Here is a 17,033-nt window from a genome sequence, read left to right as displayed (position 1 = left end):
AATGTACATGCACCCTCTTTTGTCTCAATGTGCAGGAGCCACACAAAGGGAGAAGTGATGAGCAGGCTTTGCTTTTCAAGACCATGCACTTCTGGGTGAATAGCTTCAGACAGGTGATTCTCAGGTAAAAAGCCCAGAGGATAAGGCAGGAAAGGGAAACAACACTGTTTTAGCAGTTAGATTGGAGTGAGTCTCAAAGACAACAGAGGCCCAAGAGAGCTGCCTCTTGGTAAAGTGCAGTGGTGCAAAGATTGGCTGAGGACACTAAAAGAGGGAATTGTCAGTGTGCGGTTTGTGACCTGTTCCATTCAACCAACAAGACTTGTGTATAATCTGCACATAAAAGAATTGCACCAATAATTACTGTACTGCAGGGGTCCCCAACCTTTTTAGGTCCAGGGACCGGTTTCGTTTGCCGGACCCTCCGCAGGCGTGCCTGCGGGAGGTCCAGCTGAGCCGCGGGACGAGCGCTCCCTCCGCAGTCGTGCCTGCGGGAGGTCCGCTGCTCCCGGGGCTCAGCTGGAGCTTCCGCAGGCACGCCTGCGGGAGGTCCACCGGCTCCAGTGGAGCTTCCGCAGGCGTGCCGGCGGAAGCTCCAGCTGAGCCCCGGGAGCAGCGGACCTCCCGCAGGCACGACTGCGGAGGGAGAGCTCGTCCCACGGCTCAGCTGGACCTCCCGCAGGCATGCCTGCGGAAGCTGCACTGGGTCGGTTCGCGGCCCGGTTTCTAAGAGGCCGCGGACCGGGGGTTGGGGACCCCTGCTCTACTGTGTCTCACAATTTCTGCTCTAACAGCAAACTGAGTTACAAGGCCACAAAATCTGCTGTTAGTCAAGAAAGGGGCAACTATATGTTTTCCAAAGTAGGATTGATAGCATTGAATCCACTGTATGTATTGTGGATGTGTAATGTGATGTGTAATGCATCATTATTGGTTTACCAGCCAAATCCAGAGCTAAAGTATAAGGACTTGTAAATTACGTATCAGTAAATGGGAGGAAAGGGATTAAGGGAATATAAGAAAGTACAGAGAGCCTCAAGCCCCTCTCACACAGGTTTTATACTGACCCACTGAGAGGAGAACCAGGCCTCGAGGGGCACATAGAAGGTAAAATGTACACTTCTGATTTACCTCAGAGTTTGGCCATATATTTTTGTTTTACTTTCTTAAGGCCCAATATACCTCTACCCCAATATAACACTGTCCTCAGGAGCCAAAAAATCTTACCGCATTATAGGTGAAACCACGTTATATCAAACTTGCTTTGATCCACTCGAGCACTGCTTTACCGCGTTATAGCCAAATTTGTGTTATATCAGGTCACGTTATATCGGGGTAGAGGTGTATTTGGTGGTTCTTCCTTGTATTCATCAGTAGAGCCCCCCCAGAGGACGACAATTCCATTTTGTGGCCACTTCTGAGGTTTTGACATTTGTTTTCATTCCATATTGGAATATATTATTGAAAGAGCATATTTAGCTGAAATTTCATTTAGCCAAAAATGTTCAAACCAGCTCTACTGAACAGGAAACATAATGCATGTCTGTGTGTCAGAGAGGCTGGATTACTGCAATGCGCTGCATATAGGGCTACATAAGGAGCTGATCTGTGGCCTGCAGCTAGTATAGGAGGTGGCCATGAGAATTAAGCTGGGGGTAGCAGAAGAGAGTCTGCGTATCCACGACTTTGCCCCTCTGAACCAGAAGCTGGTGTATGAACTAAATCCAAATTCTTTATTGTAATTTTTCAAAGCCATAAATGGACTTTATCCTACTGATATATTTGAGCTTTTAACTCCATATTCCATTTCAGGAAGAATACCTGAGGTCCAAAGATTGTGCAAAAGTGCAACTTGTATCTTTGCTTCACAGTCTTGTGTCTAGGAAAGGTCCTAAACCCTTAAACTAAGGAGTGCCATGGGCCTATTTAAAACTATCTGAGTTTACTTTTTGGAAAGGTAAGTGGCATGGCATATTGATTAGATTGTAATCATTGTATCTATTTGATCTTACCAGTTCTGAGGAAAGAAGAAGAATCGGGAAGGCAAAAACATCTGGCAACTCAAAAACACCTCCCTCAAGACAAAACTGAATGTGTACAAAGCAATTGTTATCACCATCACAACATATAGCAGTGAGACATGGCAACTGACCAAGAAAGAATCGCAAAAGCTGGATGCATTCCATCACAAATGTCTGAGAAGAATATTGGGAATAACAGAGAGATAGGAAGATAAATGAAGAAGTCAAAAAAATTACTGGACAAGGCACCTCTCACAAATAATTTACAAAAGAAGACATCAGTGGCTGGGACACGTGCGGAGAATGGAAAAAGAATGCTTACCAAATACCGCCCTGGAATGGAAACCAGAAAATGCAAGAAGAAAGAGAGGAATAACATGGACACGAACAGTTCTGAACAACATCAAGCACCTCAACATAAAATGGGAAGATTTAGCAAGAAGGGCAGTTGATAGGCAAGGATGGCAAATGTGGGTAGCCCAATGTACAGCAAAGCACGGGATGGACTAAGGTCTAACATTATAAATAGTCTATACAGTGTTTTTGTGAGCCATTTACAATACTACTGCAGCTAGGCATAAACAAAAACACACAACTATAGAGCTGGCCCTTCTGAAGGCTGCCAATTGCCCACTTAACATGGCAAGAGGTGGCAATTAGTATGGGTAAAGGAATTCATTACAATGGGGGAAAATTGAGGGGGTGAGGTGGGAATGATGTACTATTATTGCCTAATGACATATTGTAGGTTGCTTTTCTTCTTTGGCAAATCTGACTCTCAGAAGTCCCAAGTACAGGGGGCCTATCATCTCCCAACTAAGCAACTCTGGCACAGTTGGCAGGAAACAAAGTTTCCTCTCCACTTTTCTATCAAAGGGGTTGGGTTTGTCTTCTACTCCAAGGAAAGCAGAAGGGGGTTTGAACCCCTACAATCACTCTCAGTTCCCTCCAACTCCTTGGCAGCATGGCTTTTTCCATCATCAGCCACTGCCCCAGAACTCCCCACAGGGAGCCATACTATGGAGTAAAACAGCAAGTAAGATCCATGGATTTGGGGTGAGCAAGGCCGGCTCCAGGCACCAGCTCAGCAAGCAGGTACTTGGGGCGGCCAAGGGGAAGGGGTGGCATGTTGGGCTCTTTGGCGGCGGGTCCCTCGGTCCATCCCGGAGGGAAGGACATGCTGCCGAAGAAGAAAGCGGTGCGGTGGAGCTGCCGCCGAAGTTCGCGATCATGGCTTTTTTTTCCCCCTCCCTGCCGCCTGGGGAGGCAAAAACCCTGGAGCCAGCCCTGGGGGTGAGGTACAGTGGAGACAAGGTAGGGTGGAACAGCAGCTCTTCTCCTAACACTTGCCCTCTGATCTTGGGCCTATATCCCAGCCCTTGCAGGGATCCTGTTGGAGAGGCTTCAGCAGGCCCAGGGAAAACAAGTAAATGATGCTGTGGAGATGGCACTGCCCTCTTCTGAGCCTTTCCCTCCCTACCACCTGCCCAAGTCCATAAGGATTTTATCCTTTCTGGGCACACAAGCAGATAGGACAATTGGGTCCATACTATGGAAATTTAGTTTTCACGATGGGTTTTACTTCTAGACCAGGGGTGGGCAAACTTTTTGGCTCGAGGGCCACATCTGGGTATGGAAATTGTATGGCGGGCCATGAATACTCACAAAATTGGGGGTTGGAGTGCGAGAGGGGGTGCGGGCTCCGGCCAGGGGTGCAGGCTCTAGAGTGGGTCTGGGTATGAGGGGTTGGGGGTGCAGGAGGGTGCTCTAGGCTGGAACTGAGGGGTTCTGAGGGCAGAAAGGCTATCAGGGCTGTGGCAGGGGGTTGGGGCACGGGACGGGGTCAGGGGTGCAGACTCCAGGCAGGGCTTACCTCAAGCAGCTCCTAGAAGCAGCATGTCCCCACTCTGGCTCCTACACAGAGGCGGAGCCAGGCAGCTCTGCGCGCTGACCCATCCCCAGGCACCGTCTCTGCAGCTCCCATTGGCCTTGGTTCCCAGCCAATGGGAGCTGCAGGGGCGGCACTTGGGGCAGAGACAGTGTGTGGAGCCCCCGGCTACCCCTACGTGTAGGAGCTGGAGAGGAAACGTGCCACTGTTTCCAGGAGCCACAGCACGCGCAGAGCGGGGCAAGCCCCCGACTCCGCTCCCCGGTGGGACCTCGAGGGCCAGGTTAAAACTCTGAAGGGCCAGATGCGACCCCCAGGCCATAGTTTGCCCACCCCTGTTCTAGACTCTGGAACCAGTGCAGTTCCTTTATGAATGTACTAACATTGTACTTAGCACTATTATAAAAAGTGTGCCAGTTTTGCACCACCCCGTCACTCAAACTTCATCAGGTGCAGTAATTATGCTATACCATCAAATTTATAACATCAGGATATTAACAGGTGAGCTGCACTACTAAGGTATATATGAATGTAACATGGTAGCAGTAATGCACATTTAATGCAGGGTTACCATTTAGTTATACAAACTACGATAACTTGTGTTTAGTCATTATGGTCCCCAATCATGCTTTCCTTGCCCACCCCAAACTCCCACAGACATCAGTGGGAGTTATGGAAACTCAAGGGATACAGGACTGAGCCCCTTCTGTAATAGATCACCGGTGGTATAAGAGCTTCAGATAGAAAAATTAAACATTTTAAAGAAAAAAAATAAATTTATTTGGCTTCCTATATTTCTTCCTTTTGTCTAGCAGTACCAAGCAGACTTCTGTGACTGGGGTGGGGGAATACTCTCCCTGCAATTGTCTTGCCTGTGAAACTAGCTAGCTTTATTCAGTTTAAATCCCTTCAAGTAGATTATTGTATTAATTCTGTAGCTTTGGCTGACCCAATAACTTAAAAACCACCAGTACTTTACTGGCTAAAGGTCCTGTAAAATTTTAACCTTGAGCCTAGCATTTAAATTTATTTGCAAACAACTCATCTTGGCTATTGTAACATATTCTATTACAGTCTATTTTTTTAATTCTGTTGTAATATTTCATTTTCTTCTCTCCAGCTTTTAGAGATCAGAAAACATACATTCACAATCTATATAAGTGAAGGAAATTAGTGGAGTTTTAGGGTTAGAGAGCATTAATACTGGAGCTTATCTTTCTCAACAACTGAAAACATTATATTACATGCTCTACCGCATGTTAACTCTGCTAAAGTCTTATTCCTCCCTATGAACATGAAAATAAAAACTAAATTGTCATTTATTTTGCTCTTTTACTTTACCAAGTTTCCCCACAGAGTTTTGGGGAAAGTTTCCAAAGTTTCTCAAAATATCAACTGAAAGTATTTCTATCTAAAGGACTGTTAGCTGATAGCAATAGTAGGCTCTTATCCTCTCTGTGGACCAAGTGCTAGAGAAGGAAATGATCACATATGTTAGGGCAGTGTATTACTTTCTCTCTCTCTCCTGATTTTGTGACGTCCACTGGAGTGCAAATTCTCTCACATCAGTTACAGATCAGTGCCAAAGAGCCAGTCATACTGAACAATCAACCCTAACAATATTCTTTGTGGTTTCAAAAAACAAATGGGGACGTGCCAGCCATCTTGGAGTATTAAGTAGAGGGCACATCGCTATGCCTTCAGCTCTCTGGGAAGGTGGATTGTATACACCCAATTGCTGTCAGTTAAAGCATGACTGTACCATCTTACAAAGGTAATGGTTCAAATGACTCAGGACGTCATTACTCTGCAACATAACAGTGTCATTGCTGAATGTATGTTGGTGGAATGGGTTAAAAGAGTGTCCCTAACAGGGCCGGCTCCAGACCCCAGCGCGCCAAGCGCGTGCTTGGGGCGGCATGCCACGGGGGGCGCTCTGCCTGTCGCCGGGAGGGCGGCAGGCGGCTCCAGTGGACCTCCCGCAGCCGTGCTTGGGGCGGACTCTCCGCAGGCACGTCTGCAGGAGGTCCACTGGAGCCGCGGGACCAGCGACTGCCAGCGTGCCCCCCGCGGCGTGCCGCCATGCTTGGGGCGGCGAAATTACTAGAGCCGCCCCTGGTCCCTAATAACTGGTAGAAGTAGCTTCATGGCAAACAGAGGCGCCACTAGCTCTGTTGTCCACTGAGGATGTGTCTACACTGCAATGAGAAACCCATAGCTGGCCCGTGACAGCTAACTTGGGCTTGTAGGGCAATTTCATTGCAGTGTAAACTTCCAGGCTCGGGCTGCATCCCAGACTCTAGGACCCTGCAAGCTGGGAGGGTCGCGGAGCTCAGGCTCCAGCCTGAACCCAGAAGTCTACACTGCATTGAAACAGCCCCCACAGCCCGAGGCTTTGCTGTGTAGGCATTCACATAGGTCCTGTAGGTGCTACCACAAAGATGTGCATGTACCTGCTGTGCAACCAGCACTCCACATTTTCACACCAAATGTTTGTGGTTAGGAAATAAGTGGTTCTACAATGGACCTCCATAAATTTTGACAGGTGACTCCATTGTGCCTTCATTTGAAAATGTAGCACCTAAAGTCAATTTTTTAAAGATAAGCCCCATATTACTGTACAATTAAAAGGAAAACAACAACAGCACATGTGTTGTCATGTAACTGCAGGTCAACTGGTCATGGTTTAGGGCCAGCCATTTCATTGTTTTTAATGGAAATCTGAATCCATTGTCAGGCTCTAAATTCTTGTTTTCTGAACAGTACCCAGCTTCTACTGACCACACTGCAGAGCTGAGACATTCAACCTAAAAGGATATATCATCTCCTTACAGCCAGTCAAGCAGTGGCATTAGCACCAGTTTTAAAAGCAATTTTTCATCCACACTCTGGAACAATAAAAAGATGCTAATGAGCAGCTGAGCTGGGACCCTCATGGGAAAAAATAAGCAGGGAGGTAAAACAGACCTAATAAAAAGTCAGGATATACTAGATACCTGATTTAGCCAAGCCAGCAATTCTTTGTACTTAAAAAATAATGCAGAACTCAACATTCTCCAGTAGGATTATGGGGTTATGAACAAAACTAACAACAATTTATAGGAGTGGCCAGCTAATCTCCCCAAATCTACATATGCTAATATGTATAAGTGAACTATTCCCTAATCTGAATTACTCTGCCAGCAATATCCTTTCATGAACCACTTCTGTAATTCAGCCTGGGAATTGGTACAAGTAAATTTACACACAGCACTATTTGATTATACCTGAGGAAGCAGAACAATCAGACAGTGGTGCTTTCACCGCACAAAATATTAATCTCTAGGCAGACAGAAGCAGCATTGGGAAATCATAATAATCAGACAGTTTGCATTTCTTTTGGATTATTCTCTGTGTAAATTATGCATCATTGGTAAGAAAATAAATTCTGTCCAACAATAAACTACTGACTTGTTTTGAGAACGGACACTAAGATTCCTATGCGAGTCACAGATGTTATTTATACTTTTAGTCACTTTAATCCTTTTAAACGTGTTTATTCTTAGTAATCTCATTTGTAGTGGGGCATATACACAAGCATCAAGAATGTGCAGTTTAACCCCATTGGGAACAATAAAAAATATCAACTCCATTTCCAGCCAGCTACATTTCAGAGCCCTTCAGCAGCATTTTGAAACTCTGAAGGGTTGATCTTGTGCTGACACTTCACCAGTATAACTACATTCACTAAAACTGTAAATAGATTTCAGGTTGCAGGAACTCCTGATAAACTACCAAAGGAGCTCTGGTGACAGAAAACTGCGTTTAGCCAGGAGCCCAAGCTGAAAAATACACTACAGGTCAAGTAGCCTGATCAATATAATAATTTGCTCCAGGCTGGAACAAATCACAGTCTCTAGTTGAAGACTCACAAGTACTACATTCGCTTATATACTATATCTTGTGCTTTGCAGGAAGTTTATGAGACTTTTTATCAAGCAATAGATATGCCAAATGTGCTTTGATGGTGGCAAAATTTGTATTTAGTTAGAAGATTGAACTGCTACATAAACTGTGAATCAAGTTGTCTGATCGATATAATAATAGCTGCAGGCTACAAAGAATTACAGTCTCTGGTTGAAGAGACAAGTACTGTATAATAGACACTGCAGCTTGTGCAATATAGGCAACAATGTAAAGCCATTTATGAAAAAAGCAGAAGTTGCTGCAAAGCATGTAGCTGCTGAATAGTTTCATTAATTGTTGACACTTCTGCCCAGAGGCTATGTGCCCCAGTTCAACACATTCTTATTGTTGGGTTCTCACATTTCCTCCCTATATTTGACATCAGGTACCAAGGCAATGACATTAGTCAACTGGCTTTCAACAAGGACTAGTGAGAATTTCAGAGGGAACAAAACCAAAACAAAACCCCACTGGCCTAGATTTGATTTCCTGTTGATAAACATAGCTAAGATATCACCTGACAGATCCAGCATGTGAGTTTAAATACAGCACTTAGAACCCCTTAATAGCAGAGGTCATTATATGCACTATTACATGTCAGCTTGTCAGCCAAATGTGCAGACAATATTATGAACAGTAACACAGGACACAGAAAGCTGTGTTTTAGGAACAGAATCCAATTTGTACCTTACCTGTCTCTTTGTCTTGGACTGCTTCTAGGTGCAAGTCATTCAGAAGGTGCTCCAAAATCTTCTCTGGAGTCCCAGATACCACCACATATCTATCAGAAAGCAGAGAGTCCACAGAGTCATCCTCAATTGAAGACTGTGAGCGGCTACTCCATTCATCCTCCTCATCCTCTTCATCAATATATTTAAAATAAGGCACATCAAAGGTAGGCAAGGGAAGCTCCCTGCCTAGAAAGGCAGCAGAATCCTTCCTGTCTAAATGAGGGTCAAAGATCCTCAGCCTGGAACTTCCCATAGTGTAGAGTTAATAACAAAGACATTCCCTAAATGCTACAATATCTTGCCATCTTATTTCTCTTGCTGGTAACTGAGTCCATCTGGCTGCTGAAAGCTCTGCAGTCAGCTTGTGTGTGCGTGTCTCTCTCTCTCTCTCTGAGTGCCCAAGGAAAAAACTCTTACCTCCAATCATTCTCGGCACTCCCTGATGTGGGGGCTGGGCTATGTGACGACACTTTCCTAAGCACCAGAACATCTTGGTCTTGTTCCTTCACTTGAATAGTAGATACTTCATCATTCTGCTTTAATTTGGAGGGGGAGGAGGGAATAACAGAGAAAGAAAGTGGTAAATTCTCATGGGATTTGGAAAAAATTGAGAGAGCTGATTAGAGGTACATTTTCTCCCTATGGAAGCTGCTACACACTGCAATTTCTGCCCATAATTTATACTCCAAAGCTTCACAATGCATCAGGCATCTGGGCAGATCTCTTGCTTGCCTTTTATATACAGTAGCGGAGCTGGAAACGAGGGAGAAAGCAGTTCCCTTTGCTGAAATATTTAAATTAAGAAACAGGGTTAATACATCTGGTTGGAGAGCTGAAATGAAGAAAGGTTCCCCTTTGTGACTTTTGTTACCAGTTTTTAGCACAGTGTATTAGAGGGTTATTCACAGTACCAGTGATGTAGTCATCTTCCATTTGAAGAATGCATGTTTCACTATTTTTTTAATTAATAAACTGGAAGACTGCTTACAATAGTCACAGAACTGCAAAAACACTTTCACAGCACTAACAATAGGTAACTTACTACTCAAAGAAATGTACATGCTGTAAAACTATTCTTGTGTGTTTAAATAGAGGCAATAAAACTAGTAAGATCAAAGATCACATATATGTTTCTAAGCCTCTATTTGTATTTTGCATTCAAATCTCCCTCCTTCTCAACAACCTTTTAATTATAAAAAAAGACAACACAGGAAGTTAAGCCCCATGAGCATCCATAGTTTGAATCGGAGCTAAATTGAGATTTGGACATTATGGGTCAGTGCACTGATTTTCTTCATCTAGGTTCCCTTAAACAGGAGGGAGCTGAACAAATCATCCGTTTCTGCTCATGCAGCCTATATCCATGAGCACAGAGCAACTAAAGCAAGCTGACTGTGCAGTGTACGAGATGAGGGTTTGCTGCTGACTGAGCAGCATGCATTGAAACATAGTGACTGATGAAGAGCTTCTGACCACAGTGAGATTCTCCTGGCAGACCCTGCCACAAGTGCATGAAGCCGCACAAAGAGAGGCAGGAAACATAAATGCAAACAGATATTTCAACTACTGCAGCTCTGAGAACTTATTAAAAATATCAACAATGCTTCATGGTAATTTGGTTTGGCATTACACTGTTCGGTAATTGTTGTATGCAGTGTAGTTGTAGCCGTGTCGGTCCCAGGATATTAGAGAGACAAAGTGGGCAAATATCTTTTCTTGCATTTTGCTGTGATGCTGGGAATAACTTTCCCAGACCTCAAAAAGAGCTCTGTGTAGCTTGAAAGTTTCTCTCTCTGACCAACAGAAATTAGTCCAATAAAATATATTACTTCACCCACCTTGTCTCACTGTTCAGTAAATCAGACCAGGGGCAGCTCTGTTTTTTGCCACCCCAACCACGGCAGTCAGGCGGCTTTCGGCAGCACGCCTGTGGACAGTGCGCTGGTCACGCAGATTCGGCGGCGTTTCTGCGGGTGATCTGCCGGTCCCGCGCCTTCGGTACCCACCACCAAATTGCCGCTGAACCGGCGGACCTCCCGCAGGCATGCCGCCAAAGCCTGCCTGACTGCCGCCCTCACAGCGACCGGCACGCCGCCCCCCACGGCTTGCCACCCCAGGCACGCGCTTGCTGTGCTGGTGCCTGGATCCGCCCCTGAATCAGACACAGGTTTTAGCCTATTTTTGAAGCAATAAAACTAGCACTTATGTATCACTGTACAGTATCCATAATGCATCACAGGAGAAGTGGAACTGGGAGGCTGAGGGAGCAGGGGCTGCTAGTGCCCCTGCAATGGAAATATTTTGGGGGCTCTATCCCCAAATAAACTCCTGCACGATAAGGAGGGTGGTGCCGAGACAAGAATGGGATTCAGAGGAACTGGAGTGGCCAATGCAGGGCTCAGGAACAGGATGGGGAGCAGGACCTGGAAGGGCTGAAATGGGCCTGCCTGGGAGCAGTTGGGACCCTCCTTCCCAGCCTGGAGCCAGCTGCCCACTCCTCCCCCACCTCAGTACCTCTCCTCACTTCTCCTTCTGTCCCTCCCCCCACCGCTCCCCCCACCACATCTATCAGCTGATAGAGAATCCCAAAATATGAAAGATTTACTGAAAGCAACAATGTTCATGATGACATACAGTGGTGCAGCTTTATGATTAGCCTTGTATTTCCTTATTATTTAATATTTATTTTGTGATAGCACTCAGAGGCTCTGATCCTGCACATATGAAGACACAATCCCTGCCCCGAAGAGCTTCCTGTCTAAGAAGATTTCTTTATTAGAAAACACCATGAAGAATTGACCTATTAAATTTCTTCAAGGTCAGACATACTGTTACTGAACCAATTAATGTCAGATATTCATTGCAACCCTCCCGGGGGGCATTAGTGAGGAGCCACATTACAGGAATACTGATGCATAACTGTAATCTTCTATTTCACCAGATGTGTTTTTTGTTGCCTACACATTTACAGAGCTGCAATGAAAGAAGAATAAAGAGAGAAAAATAACACAAACAATTCATCAAAAGACAGGTTTATATACACAAAACTCTCTCTCAGACATCCTCTAATCCTGATACTCATTTCCCCATAATCCATAGATATTTTGAGGTGAAATACATATTGGGCATTTATATAATGTATGGTTTTAACAACATCAGTGGACCATCTACATACACATATATGGAAATGGGTTTCTAGTGTGTGTAAGTGTGTATTAAATACATGTACGTTTTGTGCAGAACACTAGTGGGCAATGGAGGAGGCAGAAGCTATATCATACTGATAGGGCACTAACAATATCTTATCCTGGGAAGATATAGTTTCCGAATTGAAGTCCTGCTAAACACAAAGCATTTCCAATATCAAAATAAACTAATGTTTAAAATCTCCATTAACCACTTGGATAAGAGTATGCAAATTAACTGCATAGTGCCCAGATAGTAAAGTTTTAACAAGGTTCTTCCTTTCTGTCTTCTTTGCATATTTATTTCAAATTATAGAGTGACCATGGGGCCAGGTTTTGGGTTCGCAAAATGTATTCACTCAGGACTCAGTTTATATATAAAATAAATAAAATCACATGAAGAAAGGACCTATACATATCCCAGGGTTTAAAGTGTTTGTGTTTTCAAGACTAAAAGATATTCATTTGAAATTATGTAAAGATGAAAGAATGTTTCTCTTATTAGAATCTTGTATGGTCCAGGAGATAATTAATGCATGTTGGAAGAAAACTAAACCAGGGCCACCATCAGGCTGCCCTTCCTACATCCATGGGGAGAAGAGAACAAGGAGGATAGAGAATGTAAAGTATTCGAAAGGGAGGACAGAGCCATGAGCAAGATTATGCCCTGTAGAATTTAACAGTGAGTCAAGATATGTTTCTGTCAATAGTCATTTTAAGTTTTCATATTCAAAATATTGAACAAAACAGAAACACTTAGCACTTTTTCAAAACAATGAACAGGCATTGTCTAACTAATCTGTACTATACCTTTGTGAGCTAGGCAGGTCTGTATTATTATCCCCATTTTATCAATAATGAAACTGAGGTAAAGAGGCTGCCCAGAGTTACACTGCAAGTCAGCAGCAGAGTCACAACTAAGCCCTAGTCTACACTACAAACTTATAATCGGTAGAACTACGTCGCTCAGGGATGTGGAAAATCCACACCCCTGAGCATCAGTTATACGGACCTAACCCTTGCTGTAGACAGTGCTGTGTCAACAGGAGGGCTTCTCTCCTCGACATAGCTACCACCTCTTGGGGAGATGGAGTACCTATGCCAATGAGAGAAGCTCTCCCATTGGCATAGGTAGCATCTTCACTAAGCGTTAGAGTGGCACAGCCACAGCACTAAGTGTAGACAAGCCCTAAAACTTAGGTGTTCCTAACATCCCAGCTTCAAGCTCCGTTCACAGGATCACAGCTACTACTTTGTGTTTTGCTTATTTGACATTCACTTCACCCAGGAGAAAGGGGGAAAATAACTGAGTAATAGCTGGTTTCAGGGTTTGCTTGGGGTACGTCTACACTACCTGCTCTGTTTTACTCGCATTCTGCCATATGTTTCATGTTATAGCTGTCTTGCATAATGAGCCAGCACATGCTGCAAATATGACGAAATGTAAAGAAGATACCAATGTGAAATTTCTAAAGATAGCTACAGCACTCAACTCAAGGTTTAAGAATCTGAAGTGCCTTCCAAAATCTGAGAGGGATGAGGTGTGGAGCATGCTTTCAGATGTCTTAAAAGAGCAACACACTGATGAAGAAACTACAGAACCCAAACCACCAAAAAAGAAAATCAGACTTCTGCTGGTGGCATCTGACTCAGATGATGAAAATGAACACACGCCGGTCTGCACTGCTTTGGATCATTATTGAGCAGAACCCGTCATCAGCATGGACGCATGTCCTCTGGAATGGTGGCTGAAGCATCAAGGGACATATGAATCTTTATCACATCTGGCATGTAAATATCTTGTGATGCTGGCTACAACAGTGCCAAGCAAATGCCTGTTCTCACTTTCAGGTGACGTTGCAAACAAGAAGCAGGCAGTATTATCTTCTGCAAATGTAAACAAGCTTGTTTGTCTGAGCGATTGGCTGAACAAGAAGTAGGACTGAGTGGACTTGTAAACTCTAAAGTTTTACTTTTTTTTTTTTTTTTTTTTTTTTTGAATGCAGGGGTTTTTTGTACATCATTCTACATTTGTAAGTTCAACTTTCATGATAAAGCTATTGCACTACAGTACTTGTATGAGATGAATTAAAAAAGTATTTTTATAGTGCAAATATTTGTAATAAAAATAAATATAAAGTAAGCACTGTACATTTTGTATTCTGTGTTGTAACTGAAATATATTTGAAAATGTAGAAAACATCCAAAAATATTTAAATAATGGTATTCTATTATTGTTTAATTGCACGATTAATTTTTTAATTGCTTGACAGCCCTAATTAAAACAATAGAAAAATACTACCATTTATTTTCAGCCTGTCAGTAACTCTGGAGTGCTATAAATATTTATGTATGTAAAGTAACTAAACAAATGGAACTCCCTACTTAGCTGGTCTTAAGTTTTGTAGGTCTCTTCACATAACTGGGGATATGACCCTGTTAGCTATGTGAATTCCTAACGATATTCAAGCACAAATGACAGTGATGAAAACAAGAACAGAAGGGGTGCAGGTTTCAGTGTTGCAGACATTTCCACATTGATTTCTCTGTATTACCATCAATTGACATGGCACTGGCACAATCCAACCTCCAGTCAAATTCAAAGAGAATGGAAACAAACAAGATTATTTCCCAAGGCCATGTGCCTTAGAGAAACCCAGTCACTGTTCTCCTAGGACAATTTTGGCTTTTCATTAAAATTTTTGTAAGAAACCAATGTAGAGAGAGAACTACTCACCTCCTCCCTATTAGAAAAATCCAAATTAGGGAGGCTTTGGTTTTGCAAAGCATCAAAAGTTTGGTGTGGTTATTATTTTTGCAAAGGAATGTTTTGAATTTCATTTTAACCCAACTCCCCAAAGTTTTTTGGGGGGGAGGGGTAGGAGGGATCGGAGGGGAGAGGATTTTTGGATCGATGGTTCCAGCTTTGAATCAGCTCCATTTCAAAAGGCAGAAGCAGGTTTGGTCTTACAAAGACTCATCTGTAGGGTTTTGGTTTTCCCAAACTAAGAGTGGTTTGGATCCAGGTACCAGTAAATCTAAACCCCCCAAAGATCAAGTGGGTTTGGTGTGAGGCATGGATCCAGTTTGGGCTCATTCCTGCTCCTATCTGCAGGGGTTACAAGTGCTGTTCACTCTCTTCCAGAGCCACTGCAACCACCAAATCGAGTCCAGCAATAGAGTCTGTGACACAAAGCCACCATCTTCCTTGGCTTGCAGAATGTGAAGACAGGAACACTAATGACAGGCATTCACAAACAGTGCTGAAGGACAGGACCAAATGGCATCAGAGGCATAAACAATGCTCCATCAAAGCAGTCAGTTTTAGAAGACAGCTTCACTGACTGGCAGAAGGTGCATGCACCTTAAGCAGCTGTAAATGAATCTACATAGTTTCACGAAAGGGAGGGTCGATGGGGAAGAAGAAATGAAGGGGGAAATAAGAAAAGAGAAAAATGACAGGGAAGAGAAGAATGATTAGGGAACAAATTTTGGGGAGGAAGCACCTTGGCTTGGGAGAATAAGGACAACATATTGTGGCGGGCACTCAGAGAGCCTGGAACTTTCTGAAGTCCCTTCATCCCCAAAACTCTAGGCAGTCCTAGTCTAGCACGAAAGGAAAAACAGTACATTTGTTCCGTTATGAAGAATGTAATCAGAATACTGCTCTATTTGAACAGCTGAATAGAAATTAATGTGTGATTTGCAGAGATGTACCGTCATTCCTCTATGAGACAGGATGCCGCCATTGGTTTCAAAGGATGTATTTATTTCACTCTCTTTTCTAAAGCACCAACACTGTAGTATCTAAGTGCTAGTCACATCATAATTTAATAATATATACTTTCCAATTAAAGAACACTCCTTCCCCATCATCTCCTCAAACTGTGTTCTCCAAGGAGACCAGATCCTCTCGATAGCCAGCCAAGAGACCAGTTTCAGGGGGAATCCCACACCACTGATTTTAATGTTAGGAAACGGCATGAATAACAGGATCCTATTAAATGGAGCATTCAAAATGCAAGTCTGCATTCAGACTTCCTCACCCTGAGCAGAGATTCTGAATACAGGCAAAAAATTCCCTGTTTGGTCAACGTGTAATGAAGCAAAACTTCACACAGACTATCTCCTTCTAAATCACATACATTAACAAAGGGCAAGAATATTTTGTTTTTACATCTTAATTTGGTAAAACTGACTCAGCACAATCAGATAATGCTGATCACTTCTGTCTTCACATCTTTTGATGCTGGTGCCAGTATACATCCTTGAGTGACAAGGGAACAGGTACATGCTGGGAACGATGCGAGCATATGCAGGTATCAGTACTCATTCCACACCATAGAGCTAAGCTCCAACAGAGCTTCTACGGCAGCACAAGAAGGGGAGATATGAGGAGGTGGAAAAGGGGAACAAGCATGGCTGGTGGGCCTATGATGATCTGGATCCATTGGGAGTGGTGTGCAGTAGTTGCAGAGGCTACCTACAGTGATAGCACTGTTTCTGCTCTGTGTTTTGAAGAGGATTCTGTCCCCCAAGGTCCTATGGAGTACCACTGCACATACCTCATTTACTTAAGCTTTGTTCTGAACTAAATATTTAGGCCTAAGAGTTGAAACTGTTGTTGTGGAATATGGCAGTGGAGGATGGACAAGCCTTTGTATGAAAAACTAAATATTCAATATACAGTATAGAATATATTCAGGTAGATGAGAGGTTGCAATGGGAACAGGGATAGAAAATCTTGGAAAATCCATCTCAGGTATGTTGTTTCATGGAGTTTCAAAGCATATCAAAGTCACAATAGACAGACTTGATTTACTTGCAGCACATTGAGAATAACATTCAAGAATCATTGGCATAGCTTAACCAACCCAATGCATGAAGGACAGGTCACTGATACAGAGCGATCTGGATCACTTGGTAAACTGAGTGCAAGCTAACTTGTATTTTAATACATCTAGGAACAAAAAATGAAGGTCATACTTACTGGATGATGGACTTTATCCTGGGAACTAATGACTCAAACAGACTTGGGGGTCAGGGTAGATAATCACCTGAACATGAGATCCCAGTGTAAAGCTGTGGCTAAAAGGGTTAATACAATCCTTGAATGTATAAAATATAGTAGTAGGGCTGTTATACTACCTCTGTATTTGGCATGGGAGTGACTGCGGCTAGAAAGCACTTGGACAGCTCCGGCATTCACAATTCAAGAAGGATATTGATAAATTGTTAGAGGGATCAGAGAAGAGCCATGAAA

At 43.4% G+C, this 17,033-nt stretch overlaps 1 protein-coding gene across 3 annotated transcripts in view; it reads right to left on the bottom strand.

The window, feature by feature from the left end:
* Window positions 1–17,033, bottom strand: part of RAPGEF5 (Rap guanine nucleotide exchange factor 5) — a 231,490-nt gene that overhangs the window by 76,650 nt on the left and 137,807 nt on the right. For 2 of the 3 annotated variants that reach the window (XM_045007955.1, XM_045007953.1), the window contains exons 10-11: window positions 9,003–9,121; window positions 8,547–8,635 (exon numbers count right to left, since the gene is read on the bottom strand). In XM_045007955.1, the coding sequence (XP_044863890.1) occupies window positions 8,547–8,635; window positions 9,003–9,121 (208 nt within the window). The remainder of the gene's footprint in view (window positions 1–8,546; window positions 8,636–9,002; window positions 9,122–17,033) is intronic. The other variant, XM_045007954.1, reaches the window with a different exon arrangement.

This window comes from Mauremys mutica, chromosome 2 (genome assembly GCF_020497125.1).
Source record: "Mauremys mutica isolate MM-2020 ecotype Southern chromosome 2, ASM2049712v1, whole genome shotgun sequence".
NCBI lineage: Eukaryota > Metazoa > Chordata > Testudines > Geoemydidae > Mauremys > Mauremys mutica.
The sequence above is the reverse complement of the archived record's forward strand: the minus strand, read 5'-3'. Positions and strand labels throughout refer to the sequence as shown.